The sequence below is a fragment of the Seriola aureovittata genome, chromosome 18, assembly GCF_021018895.1.
Source record: "Seriola aureovittata isolate HTS-2021-v1 ecotype China chromosome 18, ASM2101889v1, whole genome shotgun sequence".
In the NCBI taxonomy this organism is placed as follows: Eukaryota; Metazoa; Chordata; class Actinopteri; order Carangiformes; family Carangidae; genus Seriola; species Seriola aureovittata.
Window position 1 is genome coordinate 4,914,709 of NC_079381.1, and position 17,390 is coordinate 4,932,098.

General features: G+C 40.4%; 1 protein-coding gene across 2 annotated transcripts in view; it reads right to left on the reverse strand.

Moving 5' to 3' along the window:
- The window catches only part of npr2 (natriuretic peptide receptor 2), a 67,498-nt gene that overhangs the window by 3,667 nt on the left and 46,441 nt on the right, over positions 1-17,390 (reverse strand). For both annotated transcript variants that reach the window (XM_056403342.1, XM_056403341.1), the window contains exons 15-19: positions 15,631-15,799; positions 4,904-5,050; positions 3,638-3,761; positions 1,578-1,646; positions 1,299-1,473 (exon numbers count right to left, since the gene is read on the reverse strand). In XM_056403342.1, the coding sequence (XP_056259317.1) occupies positions 1,299-1,473; positions 1,578-1,646; positions 3,638-3,761; positions 4,904-5,050; positions 15,631-15,799 (684 nt within the window). The remainder of the gene's footprint in view (positions 1-1,298; positions 1,474-1,577; positions 1,647-3,637; positions 3,762-4,903; positions 5,051-15,630; positions 15,800-17,390) is intronic.

Sequence of the window (17,390 nt, forward strand, 5' to 3'; positions counted from 1 at the left end):
AAATATGTCAGCAAAGGTGTGAGAGAATTGAAACTGCGCTCAGGATGTTTTAAATGACTCTGACAAGGCTAAGTACCAGCCTACGCACGCTGGTCTATCTCTGCTGCATGTCAAGTGTCTGAATAAGAATATAAACAATTCCACCATGAGCTGATGAAGTCTAAATACGGTGTCAGAAGCCTCTCGTAAATTACACCAGACCAAATGTTGCAGACAGATAGGGATAAAACATCCTGAGTTGTCATGTCCTCTTATTACCTTGGTATCCGGAGGTTGGAATTTACAAATCGGAACTGCCCTACACTTGAAGTACACTCCCAGATCGTTAGATGTACCTTGCTAAAAATTAAAGCATACCCTCCCTGACATACCATCCATTTATTATTAAATAAGATCTAATGCTGAACCAGTTTCTCATGGCGATAATCCCGTAGAGTCATTCACCAGTTATTAAAAATGTTACATTACTGCGATTGATAATTGGGTTTTTGGTGCAGATTAGGCTGACTAATTTTATTGGATGGATAGAAGCTAAAATAATTTACATTTAGTCATTTTAAAGCAGTTTAATCAGGTTTTATAGCACAAGTTGTCACATTACTTATACTGTTATTACATTCAATTTTAGATAGAGGAGATGGAGAGCTGTCTTTTAGTTAGTCCAAGTTTGTGATGGAAATTATTGTTCTTATTAGCTGAAGATTTTTTTAATTAATTTACATCAAAACCCTGGTACAGGGGAAATTAGAGGGGTCATGCAGGAAGAATCCTGATGCTGCCTGGACAGCTAACTGTATTTCCTATTAATGGGAAGTGGAAACGATTAAGTTCTCATAATTACAAGATTCAAGTAGCCTGGTTCAGACATCTGAATCACTGGCTGCATCTTCGATTTGTTCAAAAATTCAAAAAGGTCTGGTGTTGAACTCATTACCGGCCATTTTCCCATCAATTGTTGATGGACACAAGGCAGAATTAGGAATGCGATAGTCACCTTCCTTTGCCGGAGCGAGATAAATAGCTACGTCAATGAGAAATAGCGACAGAAAAACGGCTACAAAAGTGGGAATAAGTGTGGAGGAGATGGACGCTATGGTACATGTTGTTGTAAGTGGACTTGCTGTCGATTGTTGTTGAAAATATTCTCTCCAGAACAGAAGGTGAACACATAAAGTTACCATTGTCAGGCTTCTACCTAAAAGAAGGCATCTGTGCTTTACACTTGACATCGTGAGTCATCAAAAGGTCTTGGTCACCTTGGTGCAGATGTCCAGGTGAGGCTGAGAGTCTGGACTCACCTGTGTGTATACCTATCCTGAGTCTCAGCTGGTCGTTGGGCCTGTGCCGGATCTTGAACGTTTTGACCTGCTCTAACAAAGCCAGCGACATCCCGGCAATCTCTCTGGCGTGGAGTTTCCCGTTCCGCACCGGCAGCCCCGACACCACCATGTAGGCGTCACCAATGGTCTCCACCTGAGGGACCAATCACAAGAGATCAAAGCATCAGGAAGTAAAAAACATCATCGTTTTGCTGTTTCGTTTAGTCCTGTAATTATTCAACAAGATGAAGGACTCACCTTATACACATCAAAGTTATCGATGATGGCGTCAAAACAGGTGTACAGATCATTGAGCAATGTGACAACCTGTAGAGAGACAGAAGGGTTTTGATTATATGACTTCAGTAAAACAAATGTGCTGCAATTAAACTCTGTGTTTTGTTAAAATGCCGCCAGACTGGAAGAACAGTGTGTCTTCACAACCAACTCACAGTCTCTCACATTATGTCTGCTGCTGGACGTTTGCCCACTGAGGCTCTCTGATAAAAACACATTTACATGATCAAACATCAAATCCACAGATGGAATATCACACACACAATCTGTATTAGAGGCATCAGAGGCGGGCCATTTATTCAAAGAGGAATTATTCATTTAGTCTTCAGTTTTAATTTTAATTTCTTGTTAATTGTGTCTGAACCTCAAATTAAACCCAGCTGGTTCTTTATCAAGCTAAGACGTTCCTGTGCTGCACTTTAAGAAAGAGCAGTGCTGAGTGAATGTGAACATTTGAACTGAGAGAAACTTAAGATCATTTTGTTTGTACTGAACTCTTAACGGAACAAAGAAGGATCTGACACCAAGTTCAAAACACAGGATTGGATCCTGTTCCCAAATCTCACTCCCAAATTGACTGATGCTGTTAATGGTCTGTTTCTTCAGGAACATCCAGTATATGAATTAATATGTAATTTATATGTATGACGTGATTAGTGACTGAGCCTTTAAAGGTACCCTGTGGAGTGTTTCTTGTAAACAATTAACACTCAGTGTTACTCATCAAAACACATTCTGTGTTTCCTAACAAAAGCGTTGAGTGCATTTCTTTCCACACAGAACATCAACAAAGCTGATTTATTAAACATTTTAAAACCTCCATTATTTAGATCCGTGTTTGCATTGCCAGCAGTCATCGTCACTGTGGCCAAATGAATATCAGTTTCTTCTTCCTGCCTTTTGCTGGTTTGTTGGTGCATTACCACCAATGGAGGATCAAAGGATCTGTGAAATAGTGAGGAGCTGACAGCAGAAGCGTGTATTGCATCGCCCATGTACTTCTGCGTGTATATGTGTGTGTGTGTGTCTTCATGGGTGTGCACAACATACAAACCCACTCACCATTGCTCCGTAACGCCACTGGTCAACAGTGCATGTTACCGTTTATTTTCAGTGTGTTAAGTTTGAGTAATTGAACAAGAAGAAGACTGCAAGAAGACTTGCATTAACACTTTGCCTATTTAGCCTTTATAGGCAGGAGCTTTTAAAGTGTTACCACATTATCTACTAATAAAACTAAATGTACTAAATGTGATTTTAAGCAGGGATAGTCCATTAATAATACAACAATTTTCATTCAGCATTTATTTATTTATATCATACTTTACTATTTGCTGGATTGATATGATGACATATTAGACATCCTGCATGTATTTAAATGCAGGAAACAGCGTTCACATAACATAATAATTCACATAAGCTTTTTTGCCTCCTTCATATGGAGTGACATGTTCATTTGTTTTAATGGAACTAAACTGACTTGCACAATGTGGGGTAATTTTTTAGTGCACAACTTTCCAGCCTTGGAAAGACAAAACACAACTTGAAAAGAGAAACAAGATAATGGTGATGCGTGGAACACATTTTTGTCCTTGAGGTCACTGCTTCAACACTTCAGACTCTCCGCCTGAATGTGACCTCATGATAATGTCTTTGGTCTAGAAGCCTCCCTTTGGTATTCAAGTGAGAGCGAGATGTGGAGTGGCATTATGTGACTCAACTCTGCGTCAACGCTCTTCCATCTAACAACTGTACTATTTTGAGTTGTAGCTCGTGTGTGGGAACACACTGTGGGAACTATGAGACACACTGTAGGAAGAGACCTGATACTGGTGAGCACTTTTATGCATGAACAGAGAGAGAGAATTCTACGTGACTGTGATCACGACTAGGGATTTTTAATAAGCTTTTAGAGAAGGTGGAGAGAAAAAAATCAGGAGGAAAAAGGAAAACCTGCTACTTCAAGATACGTTACGGGAAGTCCGCTGGAGGACTGCAGTGCGGTATGACCTGCTGCGTACCTGTAGGGGTGTACTCTCTGCAGACATGGACGTGAAACCCACGATGTCGCTGAAGTAAATCGTGACGCTGTCAAATGCTTCAGCCTGCACTGTCTCCCCTCGTTTTAGCTGCTCTGCTACTGAACTGCATGAAGAGAGAAACATGAGGTCAAAACATTCATGCTGCAAATCCATAAAGACAAAAAAATAAAAAGGATACTTAGAGAATAAAAAGATCAAGATCAAACAAGCAACTGCAGGTGATGAGATGATGTTTGTTTTTAGAGTTGATATCAGTATCAGAAATGCCTCTGACGCTGGCTAAAATGCTGGATTGGGTATCGACGAGTGTGTGAGTCTACGCACCGAGCCGATACCATGGAATTCATTGATCAAACAGAAGTTTTCCCAGAAATCAATTCTTATTTGCCGCTCCAAAACAGTAGCCTAAACAGGAAGTTGCGCTGTGCAGCCACTGGCAACTACTGTTTTAGAGCCATGCCATTCAACAATGACAGCAATCATATCACGTCCATACAGGGTTAGTAATACACAGCTGTTGAATTTTTTTTTTTTTTACGCAGTGGTATCAGATCAATACAAGTTCAGGTATCAGAATCAGTATCGGGAAGGGAGAAATATTATTGGAACATTATCTGTTTTGTTGACGTCATGTTGTCAGTTTTCAGTAAAAATCGTTTGTCTCTCTGAAACATAATTACACAACGCCTGGCAGGTTCAATTATAACCACACGTCACATTATCTGTGTTAATTCTGCTCACATTAATTTTCTCTTAATCAAATAACACCATAGGCAAAAACCACTGTGGCAGAAGTCAGCTCATCTAATTCTGAAGCGTGGTGAGAAATGATATCTGTCCTTCCTCTCAAGCTCCTCTCAGTCTGGATGAAGGTTTTTCAGCAGGAGAAGAGGATAAACGGGTGAGAAGGACGGGATTTGTTGCTGCGGTGTTATCCAAACGCCTAAATTCGCTATAATGCCAGTTTTTCTGTCTCGCCTTAATGAGCGGTTCGCCTGACAGCTCTCTCCTTTCCCTTTCATCTACTCTGAGATCGCACCGCGGGGAAATGCGTATCTGTTGGTAAAATGCAGTGTTGGGAAGGATTTCGAGTCTTTAATTAATACAGGGATTTAACACAATTGACAACGTGTCACTGAGCCACGCTGGTAACACTCCCCCTATTTGCTGGGGAGTTAATTGGGGTTTTAAGCTTTGGGCTGGAAGGGCAAGAGTGTCAATGTGATTGTGATTTTTTTTTCTTACTGCGGTAAAATTTGGTAGAGGAGGTTTTCAGCTTTTCTCTTCTCCTCCAGGTAGGCTTGTGTTCGCTCCTCCACCAGGTTCTCCAGATTATTGGCGTACTGCTCCATCCTGGACAGCAGGTTGTTGAGAATACTGGTGCTGCCCTCCCTGTGGGAAACATAAACACAGAGGAGAATTAGGAAATGTCCACACGAAACCCTGATTACTAAATCACAAAAAAAAAGTCTGGCAGGGCAAAATCATGAGCAGTCAAACAGCCAGGCAGGATTTAAGCAAGATATATACTCCTGATCATCCGAAAGGCCCTCCCCCTTACACTTGACCGATGTCACACAGCGAGGTCTACATCGACCGTTTTTCTGTAAATTTCTGTAACCGTCGACCTGACATTCACACCCACTTAATGCAGTGACTGACCAGTTGTGTGGAGGTGAGAGAGGAGCCATGCACGTCTACCTCTCTTTACAATCACACATGGCATTTTTCATGTGAATGACTGGATGCTGCACTATGAATATCTTCTAAGAGAGACAGTCTGAAATTGTGTGCTTTTATTTCAGTGTGCAAAACGATTTCTTTACAACCAGTAAACAAACCACCTGGAGTACCCAGATCAGTTACTTTGATGAGTACAAAGTTATCATAACTGATGGAAATGATAAAACTACACAATCAAAATCCAAACTGGAATAAAACAGAATTATTCTTTAAAAGAGAACTACACTCTCTTATAACACTGTCAAACTCATGGTGGACAGGGTAAATTAAGTATTAAAAATCGCAGAACCAGAAATATCTCCTTTTTTTATTCCATTCATACTTCTTCCTTGTTGCCTACATTACCCACAGTGCAAGTAGCCCTAAAGTAGGCTTGACTCGCTACCCTCAAGCAGAAATGAGGAGTGGGCTACAGAGGTCTGGTAACTTCACATCCCCAGATTCTTCTCATTTTAAAATTTGTCTTTACCGCCGACCGATGCTGACTCGAGTGACATCACTTGAGGACAGTTATCACTTCACACAGCTGTCTCCGGAGACACATATACAACACTACTCCCCAACATCTGTAAACAGACGTTAATGAGTAAAATCCGGGAGTTACCCTTTAAGTTGCTGGTTATCTGCACTAACACTTCTTTATCATATATAAACGATATTGGATTTGTGAATCTGCTCTGTCAATTAAAATCTGATGAGCAAATTATCCATATATTTACCACTTCAATTCCATTTGAATTAAAAGTATTTGTCGATATAATGTAAATATACAGTAAATAAAACGTCCTTTCCAATTAGCAAGGTAAAAGCTCCTGCTTGCACTGTATGTAAACGTCAATGCCAAGTATAAAGACTGATCCTTGTGGAGCCTCTTGTCGCAAAACAAATTTACAACGAATGACAGAAACATCAATAGAAGTTAGAGAGAAGAGGGTGGGGGGAGGTCCCAGTTAGAAAGGAGCTGTAAATAATATTCAGTGCATTGTAACATGGAGCGACAGACTCAAACAGAGCAGTGGGGATTAAGTCCGTAGATCAAGTGGACGACTTAAGCTACTTGATGACTGCACCTGGAATTTAAGGCATTCCAATGAATTGGTGTTACAGTCCCATCATGTGCTTTTAGCAGCTCGATAAATATGGGCCCCGCTTTCTCAGCTTTACATAATTACTTCAGGGGCTAAATGTCAGTGTACATGACTGAGCTAACAATCTATTAATTCAGGCTTCACATATTTGAGTAGCTTTCTCTCCCACAACATGGCCACCTGTCACTATTGGCAACCACTTTCGAAAAAAAAAAAAGACTCACATATTTGTGTTACTTTGTTTGTGTACAGTTTTTCAATATGAACACAGCAGCTGTTGTAGCACCCTTCAAACAGACACTACAAACATCCTGTGACGATCTCTATGTTCATCTTCTCTGATGCCATCCCAGAAGTTCACATATATTTTATAATTATATAATACATCTGTTGTATAATATTTGTGTGTCTCAGGATATTTCCACATTACGCACACAGACACACACACAGACACACGCATGTACACGCAGTAACTGCGACGGAGCAAGCAGGTGAGTCATCCACACCACCATGGCGGCTAAAAGCATCAATGCCTGGCATCCTGCCACGTTTCTTCTGGGTCACAGATCCTCCACACACCCACATGTTTAAGTTTAAAGAAGAAAACATCAGAGACAGGGATGAGTATCAACACACTGAATGCAATCACACAGGCCACGCACTGTTTACTGCAGCACACATCACAGACATCCATGTTTTGCCACCATTCATCCAAACTAATAGTAATGGTGAGGACTGAGAGCGGTCTGTGATGCTTTTCATTTCTGCAACCGTTCTTCAAACCCCTTCCCCCTTAAAGCAAGTGAAATTAAATCTGTTTGTTTGTTAACTCTACTATTTGTTCTGTTGATAGGATAGTGGTGAGAAGTTGTTACAGTATAAAGCACTTTTTGCTTATGTCCTCTCAGACCGTGAGCAGTTACCATGTAACTGCCACCTCCATTGTCTCCCATGTAAAAGTGAAAGCAGCCGTGCCACTGAGGTCGGCAGCAGCAAGTAGAGAGAGGACAGTTGCTGCTCTCGTGAACGCGCATGATTTTTTGCCACAGAGATGGTGATGATTGAATTTTTTCAATCTGGTTGCTGTGTAACCATGGCAACCGCAGAAACTACACAGAAGAAAACTACCTAGAGGGTACCTGAATTATACCTGAATTTTTTACCCTTTTCAGCATCTCTGAACAAACACACAGTGTATCCGAATAGTAGGATATTCAGGCTCCTTCACTTTTTCACATTTTGTGAAGGCTTATGCTAAAATCCCCAAAAAGATTCCCTCATCACTCCATATTCAATATCCCATAATGACAAAGCAAAAACAGAATTTAATTCAGAGCCTTTGCTATGACACTTGAAATTTAGCTCGTTCAGATCATTTATCTTGATCATCTTTGAGATGTTTCCTTGATTGGAGTCCACCTGTGGTAAATTCAATTGATTGGACATGATTTGGAAAGGCACACACCTGTCTATATCGGGTCTCACGGTCGACAATGCAGATCAGAGCAAAAAAACAAATCATGAGGAGGAAGGAGCTTCCTGCAGATACCAGAGACAGGATTGTGTCGAGGCTCAGATCTGGGGAAGGCTACAAAAAAATTCTGTGGCAGCGAAGGTTTCGAACAACCAGGACTCTTCCTTGTGCTGGTCCCCCAGCCATCCCGAGCAATGGGGGGAGAACGGCCTTGGTAAGAGAGGTGATCAAGACTCTGATGGTCACTCTGACTGAGCTCCAGAGATCACGTGTGTCCTAAGATGGAGGGGCTTATGGCAGAGTGGCCAGACAGAACCTCTCCTCAATAAAAGTTTGCAAAAATGGCAACTAAAGGACTCTGAGACTGTGAGAAACAAGATTATCTGGTCTAATTAAACCAGGATTGAACTGTTTGGCCTGATATCTGGAGGAAACCAGACATGCTTACAATTGGTTGTCCTTCATCTACATAATGAGATTTGAGTATAGCACAGTAGGAATGATATGTGCATAGCAGCAAACATTTTCAGGTAAATGCTTTACTTGATGGGTTCCATAGTTAAATCACTTCCAAGAAAGGGACTAGTTATATAACTGCAAATTCACAGGAAGGTTCCTGAAAGAGTTGGTGTAATTGGGGATTCATTTTCAATTGTTTATTTCCCATTTACTTCATTTCAATTAGCATAAGTGAGATTCTTTTAATCGGTGCAGCGGGTCAGATGAATGAATGAAAATTGAAATTAGTTTACAGGCAAGCATAAACTTGAAACAAACAAATATGAAGAATGAAGTTTCCCTAGAGCTGTTCTATTAAAGAAATTTGTCTGGATCTCAACATCTGCTTTAAAGGGGTTATTTGTTTTGCTATTGCTACATAGCCAATGTTAGCATTAACAGCAGTTTACTTACCAGTCGAGAACAAACTTTGTGAGTTTCAAACTTTATTCCATTTCTCACCAAGAGCTGTTTCCGGTGGTGGAAAGAAACACTTTTGTTCTGCTTGCACTTCTATTACTTATTTTGTTCTACTGAAGTCAGCATGCTAACCAGCCAGCCCTGACCCACTTGGCCAGTCTCATCACTTTAAACACTAGTCAGTGTCCAGGCTGCCCTGAAGAAGTAGCGCTGCTCAGAGGGTATTATTACCTCTTGTCTTGAAAATACAACAAAGCTCTTGCCAAGACTTGTGAGTAAACAGCTGTTAATGCTAACGTTGGCTATGTGGCAATAGCAAAACTTACAAATAGCTCCTTTATACTCAACATGACCAGCTGAACTAAAATAAATCACTGACTGAATTTAACTGCTGTAATTCTTGAACACATTGTTCAACTACAACCACATGTAGATGACACATGCAAAAATCTGTGTGACCGTGCAGCTAAAATTGATGACTAGAAGTCAGATCTCGTCAGTCTGAGTCACTTGTACAAAGTTATAATTTTCCCAGACATGATCTACGTAGTTTCAGGAAATCATGTCCTTCGTCACCCAGCTTGTCTATTATTGTGTATTTTAATCAGCATCTGGATCCAGATGCTGATTAAAAATTTAAAGCATTGTGCAATGTTTAAAAAACAAATGAAGAGGACGGTGCAGTCTTGGCTGAGACTTGCATTCTCTGAGAACTTTGCTGTTTACGAAGCAGCTAAACATGCGTCAGGAAGTTACATTTTTCTCAAATATGTGAACTGACGTCAAAAGCACAGAAAAGCGCAGGTAAGACTAAAAGAATTAGGAGCACAAGAGAAAAAAAGGAACATTTCAGTGATGAACACAAGGTGAAATTAATATTTTTTTGCTGTATAAGTAGTGATGGCAAACAGTGTGACACTTGATGTGCATGGTGAGAGGTCAGTTATTCATAGCAAGTGAGGTGTCAGCTCGCTGTGTGGGTTAAACCGAACCGTTTACTGCTGGAACACCCCTCTTGTTACCGCGCCCTTGAAGCCCAAGCCCGTACATACACCAAAAATAACAGCCCATCCATCACATCATGTCAACAACATACATTTACCTAATGAAAATAACCGGCAAACAGTGCATTAACGCACGGGGCTCCGAGGCAAACGGCTTCATACACATAAGCAGGGACTTAGCTTGTGGTTGTCAGGAGCATCCTTGAGTGCTTCTGGGGATATAAATCATATAGAGCTCTCCACTCCAAGCTACTCCAAATGGATAGCTATACATCACCGGGATCATCCTGCATTGACTTACAGAGATAACAGAGAGGTCAAGCTGAGAGGAAAAACGCACCAGTCACACAGATCTGTTTATAGATTCCCTTCCAAACCACCTGTTTTTAGATTGCTACTCCAACAAGTCAACACGTGCACGTTTGTAGTTTTCCCCAGTCACACCAATTCTTCATTATTTTAAGGGATCATAGCTTCTGGTTGTTATGTGCAGTATATCACAACAGTCACAGGCTTCTATCAGGTTCAACCAATTTCATTTCTCCTGCTGAGGTAAAAGATGGTCTGACATCCAGGATTTGCATTTCAACTGAGAGCAGCAAGCGTTCAATGGCAAAAATGACACAGTATTCTTCTCGAGTGAGTATTGTTTGCGCTCAAGGTTCAAGGCTCAGCAGTTATCATACAATATAGGGGTGCACAAAGAAATGCAGCTGCAGTCTTATGGATTTTATTATGTGGACGTTGTGAATGTAGTGGTCTTTGGCACCACTACTGACGGCCTTGAACTCTCCAACAAGGAGGTTCTCGTTCACAGCAGGCGATGGTAATATACTTCGATGGAAAAGGCAATGAGACGGTAACTGTGATGGATTTCTTGTTTCACGCAAGATTTTCATATTGCGTTGAAATGAATGGAAACCAGTGGCTGGATGGAAATTGCTCGGCACTAATGTGAAATATACTTTAATAGGTAAAAAAAAACCCCACAGTGTTATCAGTGTTATGTAAGAGATCATTCATGACGAGGAACACTGGATAACCTTGCACTTAAAAGTTGTCAAAAATTAAAAATGATAGATTTGTATTTTATGATAACAAATATTTCAGATATTCAAGTTAGCTTTTATAGCACTGATGAGGATGCTGGGGTCAGATCTGTGCTGTTATTGGAAAATAAAAGGTTGAACTACTTTATTACTACACACGAGATCAGCTGTCAGACAGACGGCTAAGTAAATGTAGTTTAAAAGGAACGGGCTGTTTGATTGCAAGAAAAAGCAGCGTACACTTCAACTGATGTTGTTTGTTTTTCGATGGCTTTGACAGTAATCGTGTCTACTTTTCCAAAATGGCAGCGCAACTGAATTGAAACTACTGCAGGTAAGCCACAGACTATGTGCAATTACCTCACACACCTCTATGTCAAATAACCCGAACTATCACTTTAAGTCAACAGCAAATTCTGCTGGAATAATGAGTAATAATAATATTGAATAGGTTATTAAGAAAATTAAGTTCAAGCAGGTATGAAAAATAGACTGAAAGCATCACTGGACAATCTGTGCTCTATAGCTGGATTTATACTGGTGTGCTCACACAGCCCCCGAAGCTGAAACCTGTACCTCCTCAAATATACAGTATAACTGCACGTCTTTCTTACAGTGGCTATTCTGTGGAGACCACAGGAACTATGATTGGTCAGCCTGGGCTGCTTGTGTTTTCTGCTGCAGGTGGAAATTGCTGATAGTAAGAACAACATCATGCAAGGTGAAGGAAGCTCAGCTATTTTTTTTCTCCTTTTCACTAACACACATTTAACAAAGCCATCTGTACTGCAAACCTCCTGCTCACTGTGATTGCCGCTCCATCGTAGTGAATGAAAGAATGTACACATGACTACTTTGAATATGGACTGCCCGGCCTGCAAAGTCCTGTTCAACAGTGACACAAGGTAAATCTTCCCATCATCGCTCTCTATCACAAAGTGAATGAAAGCATGTTGACACATTAACAGTGGGGTATATAATTAAAGCACAACACAGCCCGATCATATGTGCAACACGTGTCTGGTGCTATCAACAGGTGAAAATCAGCTCTGAGCCTTAAATCAGCTCTTTCACCAGAGGCACTTACAGCAGGAGCTGGAAAACTGTATCTTAAGCGAAGCTAGATACCACACAACATGACCATGTTAGTGGCAGAAAGCTCCAAGTTGCCATTCAGAGTAATGAAGCGTGACCTGTGTTTTGATCTCCCTGTCACAACTCACGGGACAGGAGGAGCGACTGCAGCTGGCAGGCTGAACGTTACAACCTCTGGCAGCAACAAACTGCTGCTACTTACGTGCTGAGCTTAGCCTCCTGAATGCTGATTCTTCCTTTAAATCCCCCTTTTAACACCATCGGAGCTTAAACTAAACAATACTCTTATCACATTATATTTACATAGTGTAAATCTGTTTCCACTTTTTCCAGCTCTATCACAGATGTAGGATGCTTTGAATGATCGAAGTATTCAAACCTAAGATGCCATGTTTATTGTGGCTTTATTGTCACATCCAATTAAAATATTCAATTTAGTCTTCATGCTGAATTTTATACACATCTCCTCCATAGTTGAGCACCATATTTGGTGTTTTTGGAAACATTTTGGCATCTCGACTAGATCTGGAATAGAAGTGGCCTTGATTTGATGACAGTTGGTTTATTCGGTCTGATCGAACCACATCCACACAGACCTGATGAAGGAAAATCTTTCTTAACTGAGGTTTTTGTTTATTTAGCGAGTAGACTAATGTAGACTTATTATATGCCTTAGAATAGTTTTTAAAATACCTTTTCAAAGAAGAGATTTGAACAGGTGAAATCGGGGGCAAGTGGGGGAGTGAGTGAAAGAGAAGAAAGAGAGAGAGACAGTGTTGTTTTTCGAGTAATACAATTTCTTGGTGCTCACCTCAAACTCACATCTTATCAGTCTACTTTCTGTCTTTTTCTTTTGCCTCAGTTGTCTCTTTTTAGGTAGGCGGTGTACACACACACACACACACACACACACACACACACACACACACACACACACACACACACACACACGCCTTTGTTCAAATCTTTTCTTCTTGTGTGGTACACTACTAAGCATAGTACAATGAATGCTGTCTCCACCCAACGAGTGCACTAATTAAACACAGAAAAGTATGAGCTTGAAAACATGTTGATGGTTTTTGAGGGGGTCACATTTTCCTCTCTTGCACATTGAGGGGATGGGGGCTGGGGGGGAGAGATCATGTCCTTTGGTCGCCGTAGGTAATTACACATTACATATAAACACAATTTGAAAAATCAACTGACCTCCAGTGGGACATTGTTAGATAGTCTAGAAGCCAGGAATGAAAAAGCTCTGCCACCACAGTTCTTGAACTTTGAGGCACAACCTGGAGCCCTTGTTGACCTTGTGATTTGATTCGGAAAGTCCAGAATCGATTCATTTCATTTACATTCTTGATGATTCAGTTATATCAGATAAATGACAATGTTGTGTAAAGCTGGTTTTAGAATTTATCCTGGGAATTTACATTTCTTCTACATTCAGTGAGCAGCACTGTTGTTTCTTTGAATATAAAATTGTGTAAAATTATCATTATACACTAAATTGTAAACATTGTTAATTGTGGTTATAAAACTGGATCATCAATATTTCTTATGCCAACATGTGCAAAACAGTTGAGCAACAATTAAAAAAAAAAACCTGCACCCAGTTACAAGGGTGTCACTATGCATATTTTAAACGATAAATACTATCCCATACAGCTGTATGGGATATTTGTGTCAGTGACAGATGCTTCAACAAAGTACAGCAAATCCACTTTAATCATCACGTTGAGCACAGACAACAGTCTGTGACAGAAACTCTGCTCTGTGCACTGTTTGTTTGTCTGATATCTGCAGACAGACGTTAGCTTGTGTTGGTTCCCAGCAAGGACAGACTGAATCGGCCACTCGAATTCTGTGGCTTCACATATCATAACCAGAAATAACAACAACACACAACAAACACAAACTGAGAGTTCAGATCAGCAGAACTTTTTTTTTCAGCCTATCTCTCTCGTAGATAAAATCTTTAGATCCGCTAGGAGATAGCCAGAGTCAGCTAACCATGCTGGGTAACAACCGCAACTGTTTAATTATATTTAAAATAACCATTTTGTGATCATTGTTATAATTGGAGTTCTGCAAGGAAGAAATTTTACACGTCATGCACCACGTACAACAAGTAACCACTGCCGACAGATAACATTTAGCACAGATTTATGTGTACTGATTGAAGATGTAAATATCAATGTTTTTATAATCAATATTGGATCATTCTAATAATTAATTAATCAGATTTTAAATTTCAATCCTAAAATTGACTGGAAGCCAGTGTAACGATTCCAGCACTGGGGTAACGGGAACGCGGAGGAGTCTTTGTTAGTAATCATGCAGCAGAATTTTGTTCTTATTGAGGTGAGAGGAGCACAGACTCTGTCAGCGATGGATGCGAGAACAGGATAATGCATTTAGTCATGAATATGAGATAAATAAATACTAGCCAACTTTTCAGCTTTTAGTACAGTCCTGTGAGTTGGAACAACAGTTAGCCTCCCAACATCCATCTGAAGTGATGAATCCCCACTGATTGTGTCCAGATCAAAATGACTGTTTTCGTTTTATAAGAATTTAGCTTAATGCCACTTTTACAATTCTTCAATGGCCACAGTCACTTTTTTAATCTATAAATAAACTGTTTCATATTTAGCAGCTCATGTGAACCAGAAGCCACTACATGAAAACCTGCACACGTTAATGCAAAACTACATTTGATACTTCAGTGTTTTTACTCTAGTAAAACTGTGAGTACAGGTCTTCTCTATTATGGTATTTCTTCTGTAGTATTCTACAACTTACTTAATATATGTTGTGTTTTTACAGAGGGAATCATGTCTGTACATAAACAGTATAGTAGTGTTGTACACTCTCGAACAGTTCCTACAGACCTCTCATATTTCCATTTCCGTGTTTTAGTGTTTGTTCTCTAAAGTGTTCTCTCACTTTGTATCAGCAGGGATGCTTCACACAGTAACTCCCTCTGTCAGAGCTGCCCTCCTTGAGGGAAAACATGCGTGCCTCCCTTCCTGCGCCGACATAAAACTCAGAACCAAAATATGCATATGAATGATTCATGGGATCATTCAAAACAATACCAGAAACATGGACTCAAACACACACGCACACACACGCTCAGAGATGGAAAGGCAACAAAGAGCGCTTCCTGTCAAGAGCTGCCTGTCAGGAATTACAAGCAGCCTTTTATCTAAAATTGTCTTGGTGATTTCCAAAACATGATTCTTTTTTCCTATTTGCCTTTTTGAACCTCTTAAACACATCAACTTTCATGGCAGTCAGAGGGACATCGAGCTATCAACACAGCGTTCATGTGTTGAGCTTGGCAGGAATGATACTGATAGTGTGGGAAAAAAACTGGCTCTGTCGATTTCAATTTGTCAAATTATCTCCGCTTTGAAAAATAGGATGGAAGTGTGGAAAATGTTAAATAGATCAAGAGTGTGTCCAGCTAACTGTGTTTTGGTTTAATTCTGTTGATTAAAGGGTCGCTTCACCCAAACTACAAGAAAGAAAAATCTTTTTTTTAATCACTTCTCATATCTAGCCATGGTAGTGAAAACCAGTGAAGTGTGGGTCTCACTTGTTGAGTTTGGCCACGTAGATCTTGATGTGGCCGAAGTCGGCCCTCTCTGCGGGGTCTTCGGCCCAGCAGCCCTCCATCAGGATGGTCAGCTCCTCCGAGTGGCATCTGTTGTCCGTCGTTGGTCGGAAGTACGGCTTCTGACCGTTCCTCACCTTCTGTACGATCTCTGCAGTGGAGAGACAGAGAGTGTGATCTGCAGTGAGACACGTAGTGTGTGTGTGTGTGTGTGTGTGTGTGTGTGTGTGTGTCTGTGTGTGTGTGTGTGTGTCTGTGTGTGTGTGTGTCTGGATGAGCAGGCTGTTATACTCATCAGTCAGTTCAGGCATTTCAATCTGTTCAGTGTGACTTGATGCAACCTCCTGTGCAGCTGAAGCTGAACACCGCTGTATTATATGGGGTGGACAAATGATACAACAGCCCTGCACTGACTCAGGGAAGTTAAAAAAAACAAACTGTTTTTCTTTTTCTTTTTAACATTAAATGCTTAAGGATTAGTTCAGCATTTTTATTATTTCATTTTCTTACCTGTCGAGATTTAGAGAAGAAGATTGATGCCACTCTCATGTCCCTCAATAATTGTCCGGCACATAACCTCTAGTAACACCACAACATGTCGGTGGGCAGATTGCCTCCTCCAGACAGAGTCAGACTAGCTGCTGGCAAACCCCAAAAGCCTTTAAGTCAACTTTTTACAGAGAGGACGAGGCTGTTCTGGCAGATAGCTCCCACCCTCTCTCCAGCCAGTTTGAGCCTTTGAACTCTGGGAGGCACTTGGCAAATAAAAATGTATTTAAAAAGTCCTTAATCCCAAGTGATATCAGTATTATTAACTGTCTGTGAAGGATCTCACTCATCCAGGTCATGGTGATCCAAGAAAAGTTGAACTGAGGGCAACGAGACTTGGTTGAAAGACAAATCACCTCTGATCAAGAGGTTTCTTCAGTTCTGAATATTTTGCAGTGTATATAGTATATATTAAATATAATGAATATTTATATCTCTACAAAGTAAGAGATAGGATTTCAACCACAGAGACTGACATGAACTGTTCTTAATGTGTAATGTGACCTCGTCTATATGTTTGTTTTACTAACTGCTTCTTATTTTGTTGCTCCTTGTGTTTGAGCTGAAGACAAATTTTCACCCTGGTGGACAATAAAGATATTCTATTCTATTCTATTCTGTTTTCAGTCTTTTGCTAAGCTATGCTAACCAGCTGCTGGCTTCATATTTACCTTACAGACATGTGAGTGGTATCTGTTCTTCTAACTCTCAGCAGGACAGTGAATAAGCAAACTTACCAAAAATAATTACTATTCTAAGGTTTAAAAAAACAACCCTCTTGTTAGGCTGGTAAAAGCCTTTAAAAAACCTTTGGATTATCTTAATTCATCTCATCAGGCCAAAATCTTGATTTGTCCGTTACACTGATTAATGACCTACTACACGGGAAACTAAATGCTAACGTCATCATGCTAATATGCTAGAGTTAGATGTAAACAAAGCAAACACCCGCTTAACATAAGCAAGTTAGTTTCCACTCAGGTTTGAAAATGCACCTTGTGTGACCAGCTGAAACCAAACAGATGTTTTTGAATTATAAGCTCTTTCTGATAATTTGTTCACCAACAACATGATTTTTTACCACGTGAGTGTGACCCTGGTTCTCTACACTTCTGCAGCTGAAACACATTTACTGAGCTTGTATTTAACTAACAACTCCTTACTGCCACCACAATGCTGCTGCAGTGTGACTT